Source organism: Protopterus annectens, chromosome 13.part0 (assembly GCF_019279795.1).
Source record: "Protopterus annectens isolate FY-2018-M chromosome 13.part0, PAN1.0, whole genome shotgun sequence".
NCBI classification, from domain to species: domain Eukaryota; kingdom Metazoa; phylum Chordata; order Ceratodontiformes; family Protopteridae; genus Protopterus; species Protopterus annectens.
The window spans coordinates 167,374,900-167,399,571 of NC_056747.1; the positions used below are offsets into that span (position 1 = coordinate 167,374,900).

General features: G+C 43.6%; 1 protein-coding gene across 1 annotated transcript in view; it reads right to left on the reverse strand.

Moving 5' to 3' along the window:
* Positions 1-24,672, reverse strand: part of LOC122787855 (unconventional myosin-IXb-like) — a 550,285-nt gene that overhangs the window by 37,926 nt on the left and 487,687 nt on the right. Inside the window, exons 2-3 of the mRNA XM_044054771.1 lie at positions 17,283-17,377; positions 17,141-17,189 (exon numbers count right to left, since the gene is read on the reverse strand). Of these exons, the coding sequence (XP_043910706.1) occupies positions 17,141-17,189; positions 17,283-17,377 (144 nt within the window). The remainder of the gene's footprint in view (positions 1-17,140; positions 17,190-17,282; positions 17,378-24,672) is intronic.

Consider the following 24,672-nt stretch of genomic DNA (forward strand, 5'->3'; position numbering starts at 1 on the left):
TCTGCAATTAAAAGGCTTTAAAACTTTTTTTTTCCCACTTTCTGGCAAATTAAGGACTGCAGTTGCTAAATAATGACATTTCTGTTTCAGACTTCAAATCCTTCAGAAAATACAATGCAAGGATTGTTGTTCTTACAACTTTTAGTGCAGCCAGATTCTTGGACTAAGAGGATGAAAGAGCAGAGGGGTTTTGCAGTGGGTTGCCCTGTACAGTTCTGACAGTGGCGAGCTGAAATACAATTTTGGGCTTTTATTTAAAAATTTATTTGATAGCAACCAGATATCTGAGGTGCACACGGTCTTACAAGTGGCCATAATGTGTGTGTCTGTGCATATGGGAAGGGTATTACTTGTCTGTCTGTGACACTGCCTCGTGTTTTGGTGTGCTGCTCAAGATTTGTGATTTTCTCACAAATTATTGGCAACTGTAGTCACTAAATGAAAGACAGGAGATTTTTATACTTATTGCTTGGAAAATGCTTACAAATACAAAACAACTTATTCTAGCAACTTTCTACATCTTTAAGTGCAATATTTAAGTTGGTCCAAGATTCTTGTCTCTAAATTTTGGGGGTACGGGTCAGAACACTTAGTGTACATGTATGATAACAATTTTAAAAATACAATCGTGTCCATTTTTTCTTTCACTATAATCCCAATCTAACACTAAAGCAGTGCATTAAAAGTGGCTTCTTTTTTTTTTTAGAATAAAAAGCAGCATTATTTCCAGATATCCTTCTTTGTAATCATCTGTCTTCTCAGTTTACTGGGACATACTACTTTTGACAGTGTTCAATGTTAAAACTTGGAGACAAAGGATTTCTTCCTTGAAAGAAAATAAACTGAATTTCTTTCCTTAGTAAAATATTTTATCATAACTTGATCAAAAGATTGGAAAAAAGCTCCCAAATGCACCACAGAATATTTAGGACCCCACAGTTTCTAGGAGCCTGTTGGCCCCCAGACCCCAGCTTAATTCATACATTTCACTCAAGTCTTGTCCAGTCATACTGTTCAGCTCAAAGCAAGGTGTGGAAACAGGAAACCTCATCCAGGTGTGGGTTCTGTAAGTCTCAGTCTGTCCACTGCAGTCGGTTTATGTTCCTACTGAAATAGAAAACTCATCCTTAACCAGCGATAATCTGAGGAAACACTGGTATACCCAGTATGATGACATACAAGGAATGCTGCGTTTCAAGCATCCTCTCCACTTCTCTATCTACTGCATATGCAACAGCAAAGTACAGTTTTGTAAAATCTTACCGTAACAGTAGATGTCCTATTCACTGTTGCAGTATTCTTTATACAAGGATTCTCCGGCCAAGGATAGTCTATTGTCTGGCCATTATATTCAAGTCTTTAGCTCTAATGGATGCTGTATGTCACACGTATGCTCCCCCCATGCAAATAAGGCATACGCAATTGAAGTATGGACACACACAATCAGAAATGAAAAAGCCCCAGGAGGAACAGAAAACCCTCAATAACAGTAAGAACACGTGCATCCAGAAGGGAAAAAGAAAGAGAAACAGGAACCCCTCAGCAAGGAGAGTGAACCAAAAATGCAAGGCAAGAGCTATGACACAGGGGTTAGCAGGGAGGGACCGAATACTACAACAGTGAAGAGCAGGACATCTACTGTTATGGTAAGATTTTACATAATGGTACTATGTCCTTCCATATCACTGCTGCAGTATTCTTTACCTAAGGGAGAGTACAACCGCTTTAGAGGAAGCCAAGGAAGGAGGAAGGCACAGAAGGCCCCTCTACAAACCCATGCACCATAGCCCTGGCAAAGCCTGTCCTGGCCCTGGAAATAAGATGCAACTTGTAATGCTTAGTGAAAGTATGCACAGAAGATCAAGTAGCAGCCTCAAGGATGGAATTGGTATCCAGATTCTTGAACAAGACAACAGAAAATGCAACTTCCCTCACAGAATGGGCCTTTACAGATGAGGAAAGACATCTACCATGAAAATAACAAAAAAGAAATGGCCTAAGAAATTCAGGAGAGATGGTTTGCTTAGAAACAGCCAATCCCATAGTCCTGGGATGAAAGGAAACAAAAAGCTGCTCAGATATATCGATAAACTTTAGTTTTACCCAAACAATAACTACACTGTCTATGCAAATACAAGGTGTGAAGAACCTTCTCAATGGCAAATTGCAAGGCAGGGAGATTAATTATTTGATTAAGGGACAATTCATTGGCCACCTTGGGCAGATTTTGTGGCAACAGAGGAAGAGGGGAAATGCATGAAGAAATATCCCTTTCAAGGGAAACACAGAGTGGCCACTTTCCAAGCCAGATGACTTGGGACTCAAACAGAATAGAGGAAGTTATCTGTTCAGAGGGGAGGCAAAAAGATCTTTGAGGAATATTCCGCCTATGGACAATGTCTTGGAACACATTTCTGTACAGCATCCACTCATGAACTTGGGTGCTGAACTTGCTCAAGGAATCTGCTAATAGACTGTGCTTGGAGGGAATGTAAACTGCTGGAAGACTCGCTTGATACTGGACAGCTAGATCCCAGATCTGAAGAGCTTCTCTGCAAAGAAGTCAGGACCTCATGCCCCCCCCCCCCCAACTTGTTTACATACCACATCAATGTGGTTTCACCTGTGAAGTCTTTGAGGTGCCTGTACTGAAAGACTGAATAAAAAGCCTGAAGAGCTAGAAGCAGAGCCCACATCTCTTTTACACTGATGTGGTCTGACCTAATATGAGGAGGCCAGAAACCCTCAACCTTAAGGGGCTACAGGAAGCAGCCTACCCCTTGTCAGAGGCATCTGTAAAAAGCTCTTTAGTGGGAAATGGAGCTTGAAAAGCAAGCCCCAGATTGAAAGAGAATCGATGAATCAAAGTACAGTTGTGTACACTTATCATAAATGTAGATGTTCAAGTGTATTCACTGTTGCAGTCATCACATTTAGATGATGTGACTGCAGGTAGCCCTCAGCCGGCCTGAATACCAGAGTCTTCGGATTTGTGTCGGATGCTGTCTCTTCCATGACATCAGGTCATCAGGGGGTATAAATCATGCAGCAGACGCCATTACATCAGTTTTTCTTGTCCCAGATGTCAGGTGCCCCCACAATGGGAAGCAATTATATGGTATGGTATACCCCCATCAAAACGCAAATACACCAGAAAAAATAAATATACCAAGCAAGAAGGAAAGGTACAGCCAAGAGAAATCAGAGGGCTGGAGGGAGGGTAAAGTACAGTTTTGTACCTACCATAAATGTAGATGTCCGAACTGGATAGCATCTGCAGTCATAACAAGTGGGTTGTCCTGTCGTCAGGCAGCCCTGCAGTCGGCCGATGTCTGGCTTCGCTGATGTCGCACTCCACCCGACGCCATCTCTGTTGGTCTTCGGCAAAGCATCAGCCAACGCCATTTTCCTCAGTGTTTCTTGCCCCAGATGCCAGTAGTCCTCTTGCAGGGTAGAATTTGGATAGATGCCAATGTTTCCAAATAGATAGAGGTAAACACAACAATAAGCATATATGTACATATATACAAACAACACACCATAAAGACTCCCCAACAGCTAGCTATAGGAGGGTAAACACCTAGAGTACCACAGAGGGAAGGAGGGAGGACTGCAGATGCTATCCAGTTCGGACATCTACATTTATGGTAGGTACAAAACTGTACTATGTCCTTCATGGATGCATCTGCAGTCATAACAAGTGGGTAGAATACCATAGCCAACTAGGGAGGAGGTTAAAGGTAGATTATGGTGTGTTTAGGATCCCTTGCAGTACAGCAGTGGCAAACCCTGCTCGGGATCTGGAATAAAGAGGCAAATTATAATGCTTGGCAAATGTATGCACGGAGGTCCAAGTAGTCGCCTCAATAATGTCTTTGGCTGCCACTCCTCGTAAGAAGGCTGTGGTAGTGGCTGTTGCCCTTGTAGAATGAGGTCTTATGTTCTGTGGAATTGGTTTTCCATGGAAGGAGTAACAGTATCGTATGCAATTTCCTATCCATTTGGAGATTGTCTGTTTTGAAATAGCTTTTCCTTCCCTTCCTGTTGCATAGGCTACAAAAAGTTGGTCAGTCTTTCTGCTATTTTTTGTTCTGTCCAAGTAGTAGCGGTCTTGTCTATGTACATCCAAGGTATGCAGTATTCTTTCCCTCTGTTTTGTGGGTTGGGAAAGAAGGTAGGTAGGTGGATTGCCTGGTTTAAAGATACCTGGATACCACCTTAGGCATAAATGTAGGATTAGTCCTCAAGGACACTCTATCTTGGTGGAAGATTAGGAAGGGTTGCACTGCCATTAAGGCCTGTAGTTCTGAAACCCTCCTTGCTGAAGTAATTGCCAGTAGGAAAGCAGTTTTCCATGACAGGTGTTGTAGGTCTGCTGTTGCTGCTGGTTCAAAGGGTGCTAGTGTCAACTTTTCTAGCACAAAGTTTAAGTCCCAAGCTGGTAATGGTGGTTTCCTTGGAGGTTTTACATTCTTGATTCCTCTGAGGAACTGTCTGAGCAAAGGGTGAAAAAACAGGTGGATCAAAGCTGTATTCTGCTGAAATAGCTGAAGCATGTATCTTGATGGAGGAGTAGGACAGGCCTGAATGAAGAAGTTCGCCCAGATCCTCCAGAATGTTAGGCATATCTATGTTTGACACATCTTTTCCTCTTCGGTACTCCAAATGACAAACCTTTTCCATTTTCCAGCATAGTTCTTTCTTGTTGAAGGTCTGCGTGCTTCAAGAATAATGTCTTTAACTCTTTGTGAAAGTTCTGGATTAGCTGCTGCTATGTGATGTTCCATGCAGTGAGTCGGAGCGCTTTTAGGTTTGGATGGATGATGCTGTAGTTGTTCTGAGTTAACATCAAAGGCATCAGGGTATTGGCCACATGTTGTTCGAGACATGCTCTTCAGTAGTGGGTACCAGTGTTGTCTTGGCCAGTTTGGGGCTATCAGGATTATCCTTGGACGTTCTTCCTTGATTTTTAGTAGTACCTTGTGTATCAAAGGAAGAGGTGGGAATGCATATGCTGTTAGGCCTTTCCAGTTGAAGGAGAGTGAGTCCACTTTCCATGCTAGTGGGTGGAATGTCCTTGTGCAGAATTTTTGAGCTGGTGATTGAGAGGTGATGCGAATAGGTCTATCTGTGGCATTCCCATTTCTTTGAGATGGTCTTGAAGATGTCCGGTGCAGCTTCCATTCGTGGGCAACCGAAGTGGTTCTGCTTAGTATGTCTGCTAGAGTATTGTCTTTTCCCGGTACAAATATTGCCTGTAACTGAATGTTGTAGCTGAGTGCCAGGGTCCACAGCTCCAAGGTCATTCTGCATAGGGGTATGAATGAGTGCCTCCCTGTTTGTTGATGTACCACATGACTGTGGTGTTGTCTGTCCTTATCATCAACTGGCCCTCTTGAGGAATGGTTTGAAATTTTGGATTGCCAGTTTTACTGCCAGCATTTCTTTTAGATTGATGTGCAGGTGAAGTTGATCCTGTGTCCACAATCCTTGCACGCATTTGTCCAGCATGTGGGCCCCCATCCCAGGTCTGAAGCGCCTGTTGTGATGGTCTGGCTTGGTTGACATCTGCGAAGGGCAGGCCTGGGTTTGACTGGCATGCCTGAGCCCACCATAGAACTCCTGTTTTAAGCATGGAATTAGTGGGATTTCTGTTTCTAGACTGTGTCTGTGTTGGGACCATAAATTCTTTAGGTACCACTGTAGTTTCCTCATATGTAGTCTGGCAATGGGACCAAGATTATGCATGATGCCATGAAGCCCAAGGCCTGTAGAAATTTTCTTGCTGTTAATTTGTTCAGTTTTGTTAGTGCCAAGAAGTAAAGAGGAAGTTCTTTTGTTTTCTGTAGTCAGGAATGCCATTTGTTGTACTGTGTCCAATTCCGCCCAAGAATGTCCTTGTTTGGGATGGTATCAGTCTTGACTTTTGTAAATTGACTGTGTATCCCAGTCCTTGTAGCAAGTAAATGACCCTTTGTAAATCTGTTGTCAGCTTGCTTTTGTTGTCCCCTTGTAACAGGCAGTCGTCCAGGTATGGGTAAATTTGAATTCCTGTAGTCTGCAATGGCGATTACTGATGCCAGGCATTTTGTGAATACTCTGGGCAGTAGATAAGCCAAAGGGCAATGCTGAGAATTGATAGTGCTCTGATCCTGCAAGAAATCTGAGGTATCTTCTGCAGATTGGTCGAATGGGGACGTGCAGGTATGCCTCCTTGAGATCTAGAGTTACCAGCCAAGACTCCTTGCCCAGCATGGGAAGAAGTTGCTGAGGGTCAGCATTTTGAATTTTGGGACAATGATGTATGTATTTAAGGTGGACAGGTCGAGAATTGGTCTCCAACTTTTTTCCTTTCTTGGAACTAGGAATAGTCTGGAGTAGAACCCCTTTCCTTGTTCTGCTGTTGGCACTCTTTCCACAGCTCTCATGTTTGCTAACTCCATTATCTAGCGAGAGCCTCTGTTTTTGATTTGGAGGTAGATTTGGCATTCCTCTTTGACTGGTAAAGTGTGGAAGTGAAACCGGTAACCTTGATCTATGGTTTGTAAAATCCACTTGTCTTTTATGTAGTGCCAGTTCTTTGAAAATAAGGTTAACTTTCCGCCTAGAGGAGCTGCTATTTGTTCCCTGGTAGGCGGATTTAGGATTAAGTCACTGTGGTTGTGCTGATGTAGTGGCAGTGGCTGTGTCCGTGCCTCTATTGTTACCTTGCCACTGTCGCCCCTCTGTAGGCACCTCCTCTGGATTGGTTTCTGCCTCTGGAACGCCTATTCCTGCCCCTTTGAAATTTTGTGGAGTCAGGAAAGGACCAATTTTGGCAGGCCAGTTCCTGCTAAACCTTGGGGTTGAACCTGCAAGAAATCTTTAACAGTTTGAACAGATTTTGCCTTTTCTTCCATTTTCTTCATAACCTGCTGGGCAGGTGTACCAAACAAACTTGTCTTGTCCATAGGAGCATCTAGCAACTTAGCTTTAACATGATCCGTAAGGTTGTTCCTTTAGCCATGCATGCCTTCTTATCACTGTGCCTGTCATGGCTGATCTAAATGAAGCCTCCAGTGCATCATAGCCACATTTTAAGGAATGGTTGCTAACCTGTTGTATGTTATTTACCATCTCTAATATATATTTCTTATCAAGAGATTCATCAGTAGTTAGTTTTTTAGTTAACTGATCAAGCATAAACTCTTGGTATTGTATCATGTGAAACTGACAGTTTAAAAGCTCTAGCTCGGAGAGTAGCTGAAGTGTAGACGTTTTTACCCCATCTGTCTAGTGACGTTGCTTCCCTTTCGCAAGGAATAGGGTTTTAGCTGTGGTCGCTGCTACTGCCTTGGGACCCTGGGATATAGTTTCTGGGTCTGCAAGTGGGGCCTTGTAAAGGTGGTGATGAGTATCTGGCACCCTGTAAAATCTGCCTGGTTTGGCAGGGGCTGGTGGTAAAGAATCTGGAGCGGAGCAAACATCATTGAAAGCATCATCCACCACAGAGAGAACAGGAGGTATAGCTAAGGGCCTGTGCTGTGGGAGGTGTAGAAAGGTCCTAAGTCTTTTTCTGGAGTCTGAGAAATCCTGTTGCTGCCATTGGAACTGTTCTCGCATGGCATGCAAGGTTTCCCCAAAGGAGAATTCTTCTGGTGGGGAAGCAGCTGGAATGGATTCTTCAGCATCAGAATCTTCAAAATTGGAGAAGGGAGCCTCAGGCTGGTCAGTTATGTCTGATTCATCAGCAGAATCATCAGAAGACACTGGCTCAGGGGCTCTGTCCTAGGTCTCTTCTCTGGGGCTGAGAGGCCCTGTCTGGGTGAGATTGAGATCCTCTAATTAAAGAAATTAAATCTTCTGCCAAAGAAAGCATTTGAGAACTAGAAGAGGGCCTGGATGATGGGGGTTTAACAGGCACTGATTTAGTAGTCTTGGCTGCTTTAGCCCTGGCGAAAGCCTTAATGGACATGGCTGCTGGAGGCCTAGCAGCACCACGTGCTGGGGTAGAGACATCCAAGGGGATGGTGTCTGATAAGTCAACCACCGTAGTGGGTAAAATTTCTGAGGTCGATTCAAGAATTGTAGCAGGGGCCTCAGTTGTAAGAATAGGTTCAGCTGTACTTTGAGCAGTTTTCTCGGTTTCGGCCGAAACCGAGACACTAGCGGTTGGCTTTGCCGTGGTTTCGCCGAAACCGCGACCGAGTGTCGGTCTTTATCTTTGCTTTTGAAGATTGTGTAGTCGGAGGATCCGACGGCATAATGTACGCAAAATCAGTACCGAAAAACTGTTCTGCAAACTCCGACCGACGCCGCTCGTCGGTTAAAAGAGGCACAGGCCGAACAGGCTGCTACGTTGTGGGCTGGGCCTAAACAAGGCAGACAGTAAGAGTGGAAATCTTTATGAGGTATTTGTTTCACAGGTTAAACAATTGTTAACTTTTTCTGACATCGGCTGAGGCAAGAAAGAGTCCCCAACGGGTACTTAGCTTTAGAAGTCTTCGAGTAGTATTCGTAGAAGTAATCTCTGGATCCGACCGACCGCACTTGCGAACAGCTTCTGCTTGGCGCCACGCGGCAAGAAAGACTGAGGAAAATGGCGGCTGATGCTTTTATACCCGAAGACCAACAGAGATGACGCCGGGTGGAGTGCGACATCAGCGAAGCCGGACCCGGACTTTGGAATCCGCCGACAGGGCTGCCTGACGACAGGACAACCCACTTGTTATGACTGCAGATGCATCCATGAAGGACATCCAGGACTGCAACAGTGAATACACTCGAACATCTACATTTATGGTAAGTGTACACAACTGTACTATGTTCTTCATGTTTCACTGTTGCAGTCATCACATTTGGGTTGATTCCCAAAGCTAAGGAAGGAAGGAGGAAGTCAGAGAGCATTAGGGCCAGCTATTAAGCCCTGCAAGCCTGCAGTGGCAAATCCAGCTCTGGATTTAGAAAAGATAGGCATGTGGTAATGCTTAGTGAAGGTACATACGGAGCTCCAGGCAACAGCTTCTAGGATGTCCCTGGTAGGGACTCCTCTGAGAAAAGTCACAGAGGTAGATGCAGCCCTGGTGGAATATGATCTTATCCCCTTGTGTGGTAGGTTTTCCATGGTGCTTGTAGCAGAAATGAATGCAATGGGCTATCCATTTGGAAATTGTTAGCTTTGAAATGGCCTTCCCCTCTGTCCCTGCAGCAAAGCCAACTAGCAGATTTTCTGAGAGGCTTAGTCCTGTCCAAATAAAATCTAAGCTGTCTGTGCACGTCCAGAGTGTGCAGTATTCGTTCCCCTTTGTTTTGTGGATTAGGGAAAAAAAGTAGGCAAATGAATGGACTGATTTAGGGCCACACTAAACACCACCTTGGGCATAAAGGAAGGATTAGTCCTGAGGGAAACCCTGTCTGCATGGAAGATAATAAAGGGTTCCACTGCCATGAGGGCCTGTAATTCAGACACTCTTCTTCCAGAAGTAATGGCTAGAAGGAAGGCTGTTTTCCAAGAAAGGAATTTCAACTCTGCTGTTGCAGCTGGGTTCAAAAGGGGGGGGGAGCTTTTCCAATACAAAGTTAAGGTCCCAGGCTGGAGTGGGAGCTCTCCGGGGGGGGGGGGGTCTTAAATTTTTGGCCCCTCTAAAGAATTTTTTTAGCAAGAGGTGAGAAAAGACAGGTGGCTCAGTATTATAACGTGCTGAAATGGCTGAGGCATGAATTTTGATTGATAAAAAGAATAGGCCCTTGTGGAGCATTTCTGTTAAGTACTGTAGAAAATGAGGTAAGCTGGGCACAGTTGTGCCCATCCCCTGAGCCTGGCTCCAGGAACAGTATCTTTTCCACTTTTCAGCATAGGAATTTCTAGTACTAGGCCTCCTTGCCTCCAGAATTACATCCAGCACCTTCTTACTGAGGGATGGTAGAGGAGAGCTCCAAGAATTAGCCAGGCTGCAAGGTTCAGGGTTTGAAGCTGAGGGTGCAGAATCTGGCCCGCCTGCTGGGACAGCAGGGAAGGGGTCTGAGGCAGGTGCCATGGTTGCAGCAGTGTCAGTGTGCAATAGGGGGGGTACCAGTGCTGGCGTGACCAATCTGGTGCAATCAGTATTGACCTTGGCTTGTCCTGTTTGATCTTTAGTAGAACATTTGAGAGGAGAGGCAGAGTGGGGGAAGACATAAACCGAGCAGCTTTCCCAGGTAAAGGACAGGGCATCCACTTTACAAGCTTGACTGTGGGGAGTTCTTGTGCAGAATTTGTTCAATTGGTAGTTCTGAGGGGAGGCACACAGGTCTAACCCTGGGGTCCCCCATTTGTTCCTCAAGAGGTTGAATATTTTGGGATCTCGTTTCCATTTGTGTGGGTCCATGAGATTTCTGCTCAAGTCTGCCAGTGAATTTAGTTTGCCTGGCAGGAACTGAGCTTGTAGCTGTACTTGGTAGCTCAAGGCTGTGTTCCACAGAGCCATGGCTAGTTTGCAGAGAGGGTATGAGTGGGTTCCCCCCTGCTTACGTACCACATAAATGTGGTGTTGTCTGTCTTTATCAATAGCTGTGCTGGAAGAATACGGTCTTTGAAGGCTGTCAAGAGCATTCTGTACAGCTAACATTTCTTTTTGATTGATATGCAAGTGCATCTGTCTCTGGTTATATTTGCCCTGAATGCACTCCCCTGCCATGTGAGCCCCCCATGCATAGTCTGATGCATCTGTTAGGGTTTGGGCAGTAGGGGGTAGAGTGAAAGGGAGTCCCTTGCTGTGGTAGCAGGCCTCTGCCCACCAAAGGAACTCTATCTTCATACAAGGAATGATAGAAATCATTGTCTCCAGGTCCTGAGAATGTTGACACCAATGGCTTTTTTGATACCATTGGAGTTTCCTCATATGCAGTCTTGCATATGGAATTAGTAGAATGCAAAAGGCCATGAACCCCAGGGCTTGTAATATTTTCCTTGCAGATAGCTGGGGTTTTGTGGCCAATAGTTTGAAGTAGGTTGTCAAATAAACTTGTTTCTCCTGAGTGAGGAATGCCATCTGGGAAGTTGTGTTCAAGCTTGCTCCCAGGAATACGTTCTGTTGGCAGGGTACTAAGGGAGATTTCTTTTTGTTGCTGGTGTACCCTAGTCAGGTTAGAAGTTTCTTTACGAATGCCAGGTGTTGTAACAGCAAGTCCTGGCTTTCTGCCTGAATCAGACAATCGTCAAGGTATGGGTAAATCTGAATATTTCTCTTCCTGCAAAATGCAATGGCTGGAGCTAGACACTTTGTGAATATCCTGGGCGGAGTAGATAAGCCAAAGGGAAGTGCAGGGAACTGATAGTGCATGGAGCCTGCCCTGAAGCGTACGCATTTCCTACAGGATTCCTTTATTGCGATGTGTAGGTAAGCTTCATTTAAGTCTAGGGTAGCCAGCCAGGCATCCTTGGCTAACATAGGAAGAAGCTGCTGGAGAGTTAGCATTTTAAATTTTGGAATTACCAGAAAGGTGTTGAGAATAGAGAGGTCCAGGATAGGATGCCAGTAGTTGTCTTTTCTGGGTACCAGAAAAAGTCTTGAATAAAAGCTTGTCTCCTTTGTTCTGCTGGGACAGACTGAATAGCCCTGATACTGAGAAGAGAGAGAACCTGCTGTTGGGCCTCCACACATTGATTTGGGGGTAGGTCTGGCCAACCATTTGGGGTTGGCAGTGTGTGGAAATGGAATCTGTAACCTTAGGAGACTATGTTCAAAACCCATTTGTCCTGGGTAATGAGTTCCCAGTTTTTTGCATGCAGGGCGAGCTTTCCTCCTAAGGGAGCAGGTAGTTGAGCAGGGCTTGGAAGGGTTAAGGTTAAGTCACTGTGCCATTTTTCCGTAGGAGGGTGGCTTACTACTTCCTACTTCGGAAGTGGGAGCCCCCCATTGCTTAGGTCTGTGCGTAGCCTGAGACTGTAGCCTAGGTGGTCTGCTGTTCCTGGGTTTGGACCAAATAGGCCTGGAAGGGACTGGAAAGGACCAGTTCTTTGAAGGCCAATACCTACTGAATTCTGGGAAGCTGTACTTGTAGGAAATCTTTAACAGTTTGCACAGATTTAGCTTTTCCCTCCATCCTTTTGAGGAGGACTTCTGCTTTGTTGTCAAAAAGGCGGTCTTGGTTTAAGGGAGCATCCAGCAATTTAGCTTTAACATGATCTGGCAAGTTTTGTTCCTTAAGCCAAGCATGCCTTCTAAGTACAGACCCAGTGACAGCAGCCCTGCAAGATGCTTCTAAAGCATCAAAACCACGTTGCAAAGTATGTTTACCAACTTGTTCTGCAGAATGCATTAAATCGTGCAATTTTTTTGTGTTCATACTTTAACATATGAAACTGGCAATTTAAAGCCCTAATGGCCAAAGTAGCAGGTGTGTATACTTTCTTACTCCATCTGTCTAAGGCTCTAGAATCTCTATCAGAAGGGGTAGGATTTTTGGCAGCATTAGCCTTAATGCCTTTTGGTCCTTGGGAAATGGTCTCTGGATCTGCAGGAGGATTCTTGAAGAGGAACTTGAGAGTCAGGTACTCTAATACCAGTCAGGTTTTCCTGGGAGCTGGAGATGAAGTGTCTGGGTAAGGCTAGATTCCAAGAAAGATTCATCTACAATGTCCAGAACAGGAGGGATAGCTAAAGGCCTGTGCTGAGGCAAGAGTAAAAATTCCCTAAGTCTCTTTTTGGACTCAGAGTAATCCTGGCTTTCCCAGCGAAAATGCTCCCTAAGAGTATGCAAGATTTCACCAAAAGAAAGATCTTCCTGAGGGGGAAGCAGACTGAATGGAATCCTAAGGGACAAATCCGGGTAATCAGGAGCAGAAATATCAGATTCCTGATCAGAAGGAATCGGGAAGAAAATCAGTTCTAGGTCTCAGAGAGGGAAGGCTGGCTTCCCCTAATTAAGGTAATAAGGTCTTCAGCCATTCTAAGTATTTGTTTTTGAGGCATATAGGCCTGAGCAGACAGTTTGGTCGTCTGTTTTCTAGGTGTGGTGCGCGTTTTTGGCCTGGATGAAAACAATGGCGTTTGTTTAATATGAATGTCTGTAGGCCTGAATACACCCTCAGAAGCCGGTGCCTGCACAGCGGCTCCAGACCCACCCAAGGTAGAGATATCCACAGGTTCCATAGTCTTAGAAGCATGTCAGTCTCCGAATGGGTCTCAGTAGAGGCCTGCAAATCTGAAGTAGCGGGTATCAGGGGCTGCAGAAGCACCTTACTGAGTACCAGCAGACTGGCGACTAGCTTAACAGAAGTGTCGTCGGCAGTTTTGGACCTATGCGATCGGTCCCTGTCTTTATCCTTATGTTTTTTTCAGAAGATCGGTAGTCGGATGGCTTAACGAAGCCATTTCGGAGTACAAAAGTAATTGCCTGCAAAAATAGCCCAGCCATGCATAGTTCGGGCGTTGAACAAGGCACAAAACCTACAGCGAGGGACGACGTGGTCTGGGCCTAAGCAAGGGATGTACTACGAATGAAAATCTCTACGAGGTATTTGCTTTCCACAAGTAAGACAATTGTTAACTTTTACTGACATCGGTTAGAACAAGAAAAAGGATCCCCAATGGGGTTACTTATCTTTTCTGACAGTCTGAAACTCGAAAATGAAATTTTCAGGAGACGGCCAACTGGCACTTGCGAACTGCTTCTGCTTCAGGCACCGCATGGCAAGAAAGACTGATGTAATTGCGTTGGCTGCATGTTTTACACCCGTGACGACCTGACGTCATGGAAGAAGAGACAGCATCAGACACAGAAATCCGAAGACTCTGGTATTCAGGCCGGCTGAGGGCTATCTGCAGGCAGATAACCCAAATGTGATGACTGCAACAGTGCAACACTAAGAACATCCACTGATGCTTGTGACAGGTAGGAAGGTCACCAGGAACTCCAGGGGGTAGCAAAGCTGAAGCCACACAGATACGAGACACCACTGAAGCTTCCTCATATATGGAGCCTGGCAAGAGAGCATGAGGATGGTGGAAGCCATGAACTCCTGGACTCTGAGAAACTCCCTGGCTGTGGCAGATGCCAGAGGATGAAGAGATTGCAAAAAGGTTATCATAGAGAGAACCTTGGAGGCAAGAAGGGATGACAACATGGGAACCATCTGAAGCTAGTATCTGAGGAAAATATGATCCTGAGAAAAAGTGTCAGAAAAGATTTCTGGAGGCTTAAGGTGAACCCCAGTCTGTGTAATAGACAAGTAGTAGACCGGAGATCCCGAGGCAGACTGCTGGTAGGAGGAATTTGAATAAGCTGATCGCCTAGATAGGGAAAAATCCTAATACCTCAAAGCCTGCAAAAAACAATGACAGGAGTAAGGCATTTGGCAAATACCCGTGAGGGTAGTACAGGAGCCAAAGGTCAAAGCACAAAACTGAAAATACAAGGAAGAAACAGAGAAAATTTCCTATAGAGAGGATGGATGGGGATGTGATGGTATCCATTCTCAAGATCCACAGACACTAGCAAGGCCTAAGTAGAAGAGGATACAATATCGATCTGAAGGGGCATCATTCAAAAGGAATCCTGAGAAGGGTGTTTAGCAGGGAAAGATCCAGACTTGGTCTCCATGTACTCTGCCTTTCTTGGGACCAACAAGATTCTGGAATTAAAAAATGTTCCCTCCATGAGTGGTAAGCACAGCTTGAATGGTGCCTTGATACAAAACAGAGTGAAGAACCTCTGGGAAATGAGAAAGTTGCTCCAGAGGAGATTGAGCAATGCCTGAAAAGGAAGAAAGGGGCATCCAAACCATGAAATATCCCTGATGGATAAAGGACAAAGAGAAGTGAGTCGTAGCCAATTTGGGGGAGAGGGGGAAAGGCAGAGGGACAAGGGAACCTGGCTGAGGGGAGGGGAAGCAATCCAAACAGAACCTGGCTTGTCCTGAAAAAACTGTTTCTGGGAGGCAGGACTTTGAGCAGACCTAGGAAGAAGCACACTCCTCCAACCCTTCTTCCCCTCAGGAGAGGAGAGAAACTGCCTGTGAACAAAAGCAGACTTGGAAAGATAATTCCTCTGAAACTTAGGAATAGGAGAGACAAAAATATGTTTTAGCTACTACAAGGCTTTACCCTTGTCCTGATGGAGCATGAAAAGGTCGGCAGCAGCATATCCAAAAAGGCTTTTGTTATCCAAAGGAGCATCCAAAGGTTTGGCCTTGATGTCATCAGGCAAAGCCTGAAAAGGAATCCAGGAATAATGCCTCATAACTGAAGCAAAGGCATCAGCTGCATTTGAATGAATGGCAAGAAACTTGCAAAGTGCAGCCCAGAAGGGAAAAGGCTGAAGCCTTCCCTCAGACTCAGGAAGGTCAGAAACCATCTTAGAAACCTAAGAGACAGCCAAAACCATACCTGGTCATATGAGTCTGGTAGTTGATGGTCCTAAAGGACAAGGAAACAGCAGTGTAACATTTCTTGCCCAACCTTTCTATGGCTTTACTATCCTTATCAGAAGGTAGCAGCTTGGTGGAAGGCAGTAACTTGGATGGCTTGTCACAAGGGACTGACGATACAGAAGGGTCAGCAAAAGGGCATTTATAAAGGAATTTGCACTCCTTGGACACGCTGTAGAACCTGTTCTTTTCTATGCAGGAGGCTGAGAGTCAAGGGCTACAGAAGCTGCTGGAAAGGTATCTAAACGGGCACCCAGAACAGGAGGGACAGCAGGTGGTTTGGGAGATTCCATCTGTAAGAGTTCATAACGCATTTTTTGAATATCAGAAACCTGGGAATAATATCACGTACAACAGTACACCATGCGGGTAATGGTATCCCTATAACAGAGCTCTTCCAAAGGAGAGTCTAGACTTAAGGAATCCTCCTCCTCCACTGAACTGTAGTCCAAGGGAGAATGCGTTTGGGAAGAATAAGTTAGGGATTGCTCCCTAAGTCTACATCCTCACCTGAGGAATCAAACTCCACAGGCCTCTTGACTGGAGGAGTGGAAGACTGGGGGGAGCAAGAACAGACACCTCTAGAGGCAGCTTAAAGGCTATCAGAGTATTAAAAAACCAGAGTGAAATCCTGCCATTCACACTGGGGATCCTTCACAACAGGGAACATATGCCTGTCTTTTCTTTTTATGTGGTATGTCCACTCAAAATACCCTTGGAATATCAGATCCCCTTACGCCACTCCATAATAGTGGGAGAAATCTCTTCCCTCACTAAAATCTCAGGAATCCCCCTCGATCCTTTGGATATTATCACCTGAGGTTCCACTTCAATGTGAAGTACATTTGTTTTGAAAAGTCTCAGAGGATGTGCAAAAATTTGGATCCATACCAGCCTGTGATGGGGTCACAGCATAAGAATCTGAAGTAAGAAATGGACAGACTCTGGGGAGGCTGGACATCAGCTAGATCAGACATGACTTTTTGTTCAATGTCTTGGCAGACAGCTAGCCTTTGGAGTGGGAGGATTCCGACACTGTACCCTGAACCAACAGCTTAATTTGCAGGTTCTCAAGATAAATGGATAAAGAGGAGAGGCGACTATGTAGGGTCTTGGGCACAAATGCCTGGCAGAGAGAAAACTGTGTATGATCTTGGGAAGCATGCAAACAAGAGAGGCACTGGTCAGGATGGTCTTTATGGGGAATCTGCCTCCCAAACTGACATTTTTCGCTTCCTGGATGGCATGAACACAACAAAGTACAAGGAAAAGGAATGGAGGAAACCCAAACAGGGCACTTATCTGGAGAGAAAAAAAAGGTTTAGTAATCAGCACAGCAGAAAGGTGTTCATACCGATGTTGGATAATGGCATTCGGACTTTTGGCAAAGACATACAATGCCCAAAAGAACTTAAGGCTTTGGTATACTGGCTAAATGTTGGGCTATCATTGGCAGGAGATCCCTTGGGTAAAGAAAATTCCAACAGTGACATGGAAGGACATCCTCAGTTAAACTACAGTACACTTCGAGTTGTTACATGCGTTACATGCAGTGCTAGATTACTATTCTACTCCAGACCATGACACCTACAAAATGTCATCTATATAGATCTACCACCAGCTCATTGAGAAAAAACAATTTGTCATGTTATGAAGTAATCTCTCCTCTTTCATAGTCAAAATACAGCCCTCTCTGTCTGGTTTAATTGTATGACTTCAGTGTTTAACATTTTATAACTATGCCAGTCTTACATAGTTTCCCCAGATAAAGAATTCCAATGTAGTGCTATGTAACAGCACACTATCAAAGAATACAAGTCAATACTTTATGCACATTAATCTGAATAAAATAATTTCAATTATTTTTCACAATATGAAGGAAAACTTTTCTTACCCTCTGACAATTCCATTCTCCAAATAATTGACTTGAATGAACTTTCCAAATCGACTAGAGTTATTGTTGTGTGCTGTTTTTGCATTTCCAAATGCCTGTTTAAAGGGGAAAAAAATCATAATGAACACAGTTCAAACTTCTCCACCAGTCTACCAAATGTAGCTTCTTAGATGGTGCATCAGATACATAGGACTATCACCATCTGAAGATTAACTTTCATGAAGACAGCTATCAGCAAGACAATAAACATCTGTACTGGATTTATCAAACAGCATGCACCATTTAGCATTTCAAAACGCTGATAAAAAGCATGCCCTAATTAAAAACTCAACAGTAACAAAATCTCTGGCCTGCAGGGTAACAAAATGCAATGTCAGCAGCCAAAGTAAGACTCCTGTCTGAAGTGTTACAGGAACTGGGGTGAAGGGAAAATCAAAGACTACAATGGAACAGAACTGTCTGTTAATGCATCCTGGTGAAGGCAAACCAGCTTGCCACAGACAAGCACTCCATTAATGGTAGTGGGATAAAAAGTGGTGTAGACAGTAGGGAATGAGATTGGCAGAGACCTCTGTTGTCCATATGCACTTCTCACACTGTCACTGTACACATCACATGTTCATAGGTTGGTACTAGGCTATCGGCCCTTAAGCCTATGCAAGCCTAGCCATAACAATTCCCTGGAAATTTTTTCTCACAATATTTATTTCTCTGGGCCCCTGTCTAGCAGGGCGACTGACATGATCCCCGGGGTGAATTTCCTATCTCTCATCCAATCAAGGTTCCTTTTGAAGAGGTCCAATGAGGTGCTCTGCTTGACATGTATGGGCAGTCTATTCCAGAGTATGAGTCGTCGTCTCTGGGTCAGGAACCTATCCCTCCAGCATGTTTTGTTCATTGTGATAAGGTTTAGATCCCTGAAGCGTGTGGCTCTGAGGGATTGGTATTTCTTTAGGTGGAGCATGTCCAACAGCTCAGGGTTTGACATGGCCTTGTATGTTAAGCAGAGATCACCTCTGAGTAGACGATATGCCACAGAGTATAGCTGGAGTTTTTTTTTTTTTTTTTTTTTTAGACGGTCAGCATATGGCATCTGCTTTAGGCCTGTGATTTTTTTAGTGAGGTATTTCTGTGGCCTTTCCAGCTGTTGCAGATGTCTTGTGCGGTACATACAAAATGGGGCATTATACTCTATAATGGGTCTAATGAGGGATGAGTACAGTGGGACAATGACCTCCTTTTTTCTGGATTAAAAGCCCTTAGTGATGAGGTGTACCACGTAGAAGGATTTCCTGATGGTTGTGGAGATGTGGTTATCAAAAGTGAGACCACTGTCCACTTGTGTCCCTAAGTCTCTCATCACACTTTCGATGTTTAGTGTCCTGCCACCTATGTGGTGGTTCATGGGTACAAGTTTTTTTCCAAAGGGGAGGACTACATTTCTTGGCATTAAGCTTGAGCCCATGGCTCTGGCACCAGGCACCTGTTTCTGTAAGGCCTTTTTGTAGAATATCCACATATGGGGATTCAATAATGCCTCCCAGTTTGCAGTCATCTACAAACTTTGTTAGCCAAAGTCCCTTAGTGTTGGCCTGTACTTCAGATAAGTAGATGCCAAACAGGAGTGGTCCCAGGACTGAACCCTGAGGTACTTCACTTGTCTGGAGCTGGATTTGGAGTTGGCTACTGTTACAGTCTGGGTTCTGTCAGTAAGCCGGTTGGCAACCCATCGAGTGACGTAGGGATTTATGCCCAGCTTTATAAGTTTATCTATGATTCCAGAGTGGGGGATGGTGTCCAAGGCCTCGGCGAGGTCCAGATAGGCTGTGTGGACCTCCTTACCCTCGTCCACAGCTCTGGAGACCGATTCGAAGTAGTCAATCTGATTCGGTAGACAAGATCGTCCCTTCACAAACCCAAACTGGGTGGGGTCCAGTGTCTGGAGGTTGCCAATGTCTTTGTTTATAAGTTCCATGATAATGCGTTCCATGCCCTTGCAGATCAGGCTTGTCAGACTGATGGGATGGTAGTTCCCGGGATCCAAGGTGGATCCTCCCTTGTGGAGCGGGATAACTGTAGCTGTGCGCCACTCAGTGGGCACAAAGCCTGAGGTGAGGCTATGATTAAACATGACACTTAGGTGGGGTGCCAGTTCATTTTGTAGTTCATGTAGTACACAGCCTGGGATGTCATCTGGTCCCATGGATGTTGTAATCTTAGCTTTGGAGAGTGCTGTTTCTACCTGTGTGGATGTGATCATCGGAATTTGGCAATCTTTTGGTATTGAGATGGGCCCTTTAGGGGGTGAGAGGGGGGTGAAGTTGGCACTAAATTGATCTGCCAGGATACTGGCAATATCCTTGGGATCAGTATATTTAATGCCATTCTGTTGTAGCTCAGAGCAGATCTGAGCATTGCCATTTAGATTCTTGACATAACTATAGAATGCCTTGTGGATGTCTTTGGAATCTTTGGCAATTTTATTTTTGTAACTAGCTTTTGAGGATTTTATGAGGGATCTCAGCTTCTTACTGAGGCTGGTGAGGGAGTTTTTTGCATCCTGGGATTTTCCTCTTTTCTGCAACAGTTTCTTCCTTCTGTTGTATAGTTTGTTTATAGCAGGGGACCACCAGATTGGCTTCCTTTTTTTGGAGAAGAGCATCTTGGTTCTATTTGGGATGGCATGATTCATGCACAAGTGGATGTGCTCATACAGTGCCTTAGTGTAGGATTCCGCAGTCGAACTTCCAGATCCCGTCTGCATGGGTGTTGTGAAGTTTGTCGCTTCTGACTTCAGTAGCATGAAGTTGGCTTTGGAGAAGTTTTTTATGGAGGTTTCCTTACTGGGGGGTGGAGGTGGGATGTGGATGTCAAGGGTGATTTGCTTATGGTCAGACCATAATGTTGGGGGAGGGGACAGCTAGAAAAGAAATCACAATGGTCACCTCAGGAATCCGCTACCTTATCCTCACCCTTTGAGGAATGAACAAGGCAAATGACAACAGACGGAATCCTACACACAACCAAAAGGTTTGGGATATGCAGTGAAAAGCCAAAACTAATGAATTAAAACACCTGGAGAATAACAGGGACAGAGTGCAAATTTCAAGCAATGGGCAAAAAGCAAAGACCCAGAAAAAAAGAAAACTAATAAAAGCATGCACTGTGAAAGGAAGTTAAAAAAACACAAAACTTTCCTGTCTTCATGGCCAATGGATAAAATGAGAGTCTGTAAGCAAAATCAGTTTAGTCTGGTAATCATCACCCAGGCTTGTGCCTGAAACTGGTCAGTGTTGATCAATGAATGCACTACCCCGGTAAAAAATATAAATAAATGAATATATAAATTAAATAAATCATTTACATCATAAAAACATTTAAATCAGCAATGTAAACAATGCTGCTTTATCAAGCTGGTGTTCTGTGTGTTTAGGGTCTCCACCTGTGATACCATGGATAAAAAAATTCAACAGTTGCCACAGTGCTTGCCAGGTGTTCAGTTAATCAGGAGAGGCAAAAAGAGAGCGACTTCAACTATTCCATCACTTCTAGCAAGTGGTTCTTGCTAGTCCCTAGCATAGACCAAGAAAACTGTGGCAAGGATGAGTCGACTGGAAGCAGTAACCTCCATTATGCTGGATACAGGGCTAGAGAAGGACAGCAGGCCAGTTAATGGGATGGGTTTACTGCCAAGTAATTTCAGAGCAGGATCAAAACTGATAGCCATCAAAGTAAAGGGAAAATGAGACTGGGATCCCTAACCACAACACTTTCAAGGCTGGGCTACAGGAAGTGTTCAAGCTATAATACATCAGCTGGTATAAATGTTACAAAAAAAAACTCACTATCCAGAAATCCTATGACAAAGATGCCTGGAGTTACAGTATCCCTGCCATTTGGGGTGGGGGGGGCATTATTATAGCAATATCCCACGCCTGGGTGTGGGTAATGCTGGATTTACCCACGGTTGGCGTGGTTTGGTCCCGAGGGCGAAGCCAGAGGGACCAAACAAATCAACCGTGGTAACAGCATTACCCACACCCAGAAGTGGGTTATTGCTATTATACCATGACATTATTTAAGAAAAGAAACTATTACTTTTCTTAAATACTGGCATAGTATAATGCCTGTTTACTGCCCTTCCGTAGATGTCTGGCATCCGCGGCAGTTCTGATGTACTGCGCGACTGAGCAGTACATCAGAGCTGTGGGAAAAAGCAACGGAGAAAGCAAGATCTCCGTTGCTTTTTACTGTTTTCGCTATGTTAAATGGGTTTAACATAGCGAGACAGTTTTAAAATAAGCAACGGAGATGTGCATTGCTTATTTTAAAACTGTTTCGCTATGTTAAACCCATTTAACATAGCGAACAAAAAAGCAACGGAGATCTTGCTTTCTCCGTTGCTTTTTAAAACCTGTCTCGCTATGTTAAATGGGTTTACCATAGCAAGACAGCTTTAAAATAAGCAACGGAGATCTCCGTTGCTTATTTTAAAGCTGTCTCGCTATGTTAAACCCATTTAACATAGCGAGACAGTGTTTTAAAAGTAGAGTTATACTAATGGAAAAAAGTCCGGGCGACCGGACCTTTTTCCATTAGTATAACTAGATTTACAATGTGCACGCTGGCCAATCAGCGTGCACGTTTTGGGGGGGGTCATGGTATAATATATATTTTTTCTGCCTTTGGTCTGGTTCATGGCTGAAAAGGGTCTCTTGCCTAGTCAAACAAATAAAGAACAAGTACAACACATTATCCCTGCTTCAGACAACACCAGCCTGTTTCGCCCTTACTTAGCACTAGATGTCACTCAATATCACAGTTCCACTGAAAGGCAGATATCAACAAGCATTATTTGTACTGTAGTCCCAATAAAATTTAATTCTTATATCATTTTCATGGACATCCCCACCTTCTACCACAGCTCTCAATTTCTTTACTCAAGAATAAAGGAAAAGGTCAAATTAAAGGCAAAAAACACATGCGATTTTTAAATATTCCTCTAATTCATTTAGAAAGTTAATACAACAATGCACTTTTTTTTTTTTTAAACAAAAATCATTAAACCTAATGTCTGGCATTACTGACCGACTGTAATCCTAAATGATTTATTAGGAAATCAAAAATTTTACAAGGGACAGGACAAAAATGTGAGGCACATCAGGGGCATGAGAGAGGTACACCTTTAGATTATAACCAGACTACTGAAAAGATGCACAATCCCAAAAACATTGTTATCCCAGATGCTCATGGATCACAGTTTGAAGCAACATGATTAGTTTAACATGTGTAGTGCCTTCTGCCAAACGCAATGAAACAATATCTCCTTGGCATGGTCTGTAAGCTGGTGCTAAGAGTAAGTTTAAGTACCTAATGAGTAACAGCAACAGAAAAACAAAGCCATGTCCTAGCACTTAAAATTGTAGTTTCCAAAGAGAAGTGCTCAAATGCGACTGAAATCCAGTACTGAACCTTTGTAGTGAAAAATTAGGCCAAACAGCAAGCAGGTACAGGCATGTGGTGAAGACACCATGTTAACTTGAATTACTGATTATTCTAAACTTACAGTTAAAGCAGCCTGGAATTTTCAAACATGCCTTGATTTCTAAATTATGCACTTGTAAGCATATTCCTCCATGAAAATATCAGCTGATTTTGCTGATCGCAACTACCAAGAAAACTGCATTAGTTCACAGAAGATTAAAAAGAGAAAAGACAGATAAAGGGGAAGCTGTGAAAGCTGAACAGACACTGCGTTCTGTGTGTTTTCTACTACTATTGTCATTTATGACTTTTATGTTTCAGCATCACATTACAAAGAACAATGAAAAGGCCTCAGAGCATCCAAAAGTAAAAACGAACTGATATGGCAGGGAGTGGAGAACTCAGGGTATGCACATCCCAGGCAAAAAGGAGCATTCCAATTGCTCAACTGTTACACAGAAAATTTAATTTGATCAGCATGTACTTCTAGTATTTTATCAAGTATTGCAGCAGAAACAAACCTGGCAGTCTCTGTCTGTTTAATGGCATTTGGGGTGGCCTTGATATGCATTTCTGATATTAGTGTAACAAACTGCAAGTGATACAGACAAGAATTGTGCAGATTTGTTTCTCATCATCACTTCTGGAATGCTTGCGCAAGTGAGGAGTTGAGGGTTAAAGACGGGACTGTTACAGAAACAAATAAGGCGCGTGCACCACATGATGAAAAATGACCACCATTAAATGCAGACCAGAAAAACTAGTTCAAGTCTTAAAACAAATATCCATTTCATCTTAACTGCCGAATATAATCAGGAAACTGTGGATGGAGCACTAATACCTGTCCAAAACAGCTGCATTATTCTTAACAGATAACAGCTGTATCTACTTCTTACTTGATTTAATAAAGTGACTCTCTTGAATTTTATGTCCCAAGGATACGTCATCCTGAAGTGCAACCAGTTTGGGAATGCTCGTGACTTGCTAGGACTGCAGTAAATTTTAAGGGGCAATTGGATGCTTCTGCCCTGCTGAATGCATATGTTCAATCACTTCACACTGCTGTCTCTGGGAGACCATCACAGTTAATCTTTTTCCCTACAATGATTTTTCAAAAAAATCAAGTGCAGTAAAATACACGTGCAGTACTCCCTACATATTGCACCAAACTGCTCAAAGGTGCTCGCACACAATGTTAATATCATACATGCACACAGTGGCTATACTTCATAGAAGCTACTTTTAAAAAAGATTCTTGTGTGGGTACAAAGTGTCAATAAAAGTCATTTTTAATTAAATGAAATTTTAGTTTAAAAAAGGCCACAGTTTAGATTACAGGATTAGAAATATGGGGGGGGGGGGGGTTGGGGGGTTATTACCTTATTTTTTTCATTGAAAGGAATCCTAACTGCTATTAAGTGCTGTAGCAGTTTTCAATAATGAAGCAAGTATCTGTTTCTGATAAAGCAGCCTTGCACATGAAGATCTGCCCATATAAAAAAAATGTTGTACATTCTTTATCATATAATACTTGCCTATTCTTATTTCCTGCTTGATCAGTTGTTTTGCCTTCTTGTCTGGACTTGACAATGTAGCAAATCACCCTGATAACAGCGGCTAACCCCTGGGGCAGACAGCTACTGGAAAACATGGCTCTTTATTGACTAAGTTAAATAACATACATGATGCAGGCAATGGCAGACTTACATTTGTATACAAATTAAAGTTTTTTTAGTTTTGTAACTTTATGACGTTTGGAAGGATATTGCTTAGATGTCTCACACTTAACATTCTGCATTACTTGCATAAACAATTTACATTCAGGACTATAGGAACAAGGAAAGTTCTAAAATCAATCTAAACATCCAACAGTAGCTTCATAGTAAGAAAACGTGGAAACTTGTTT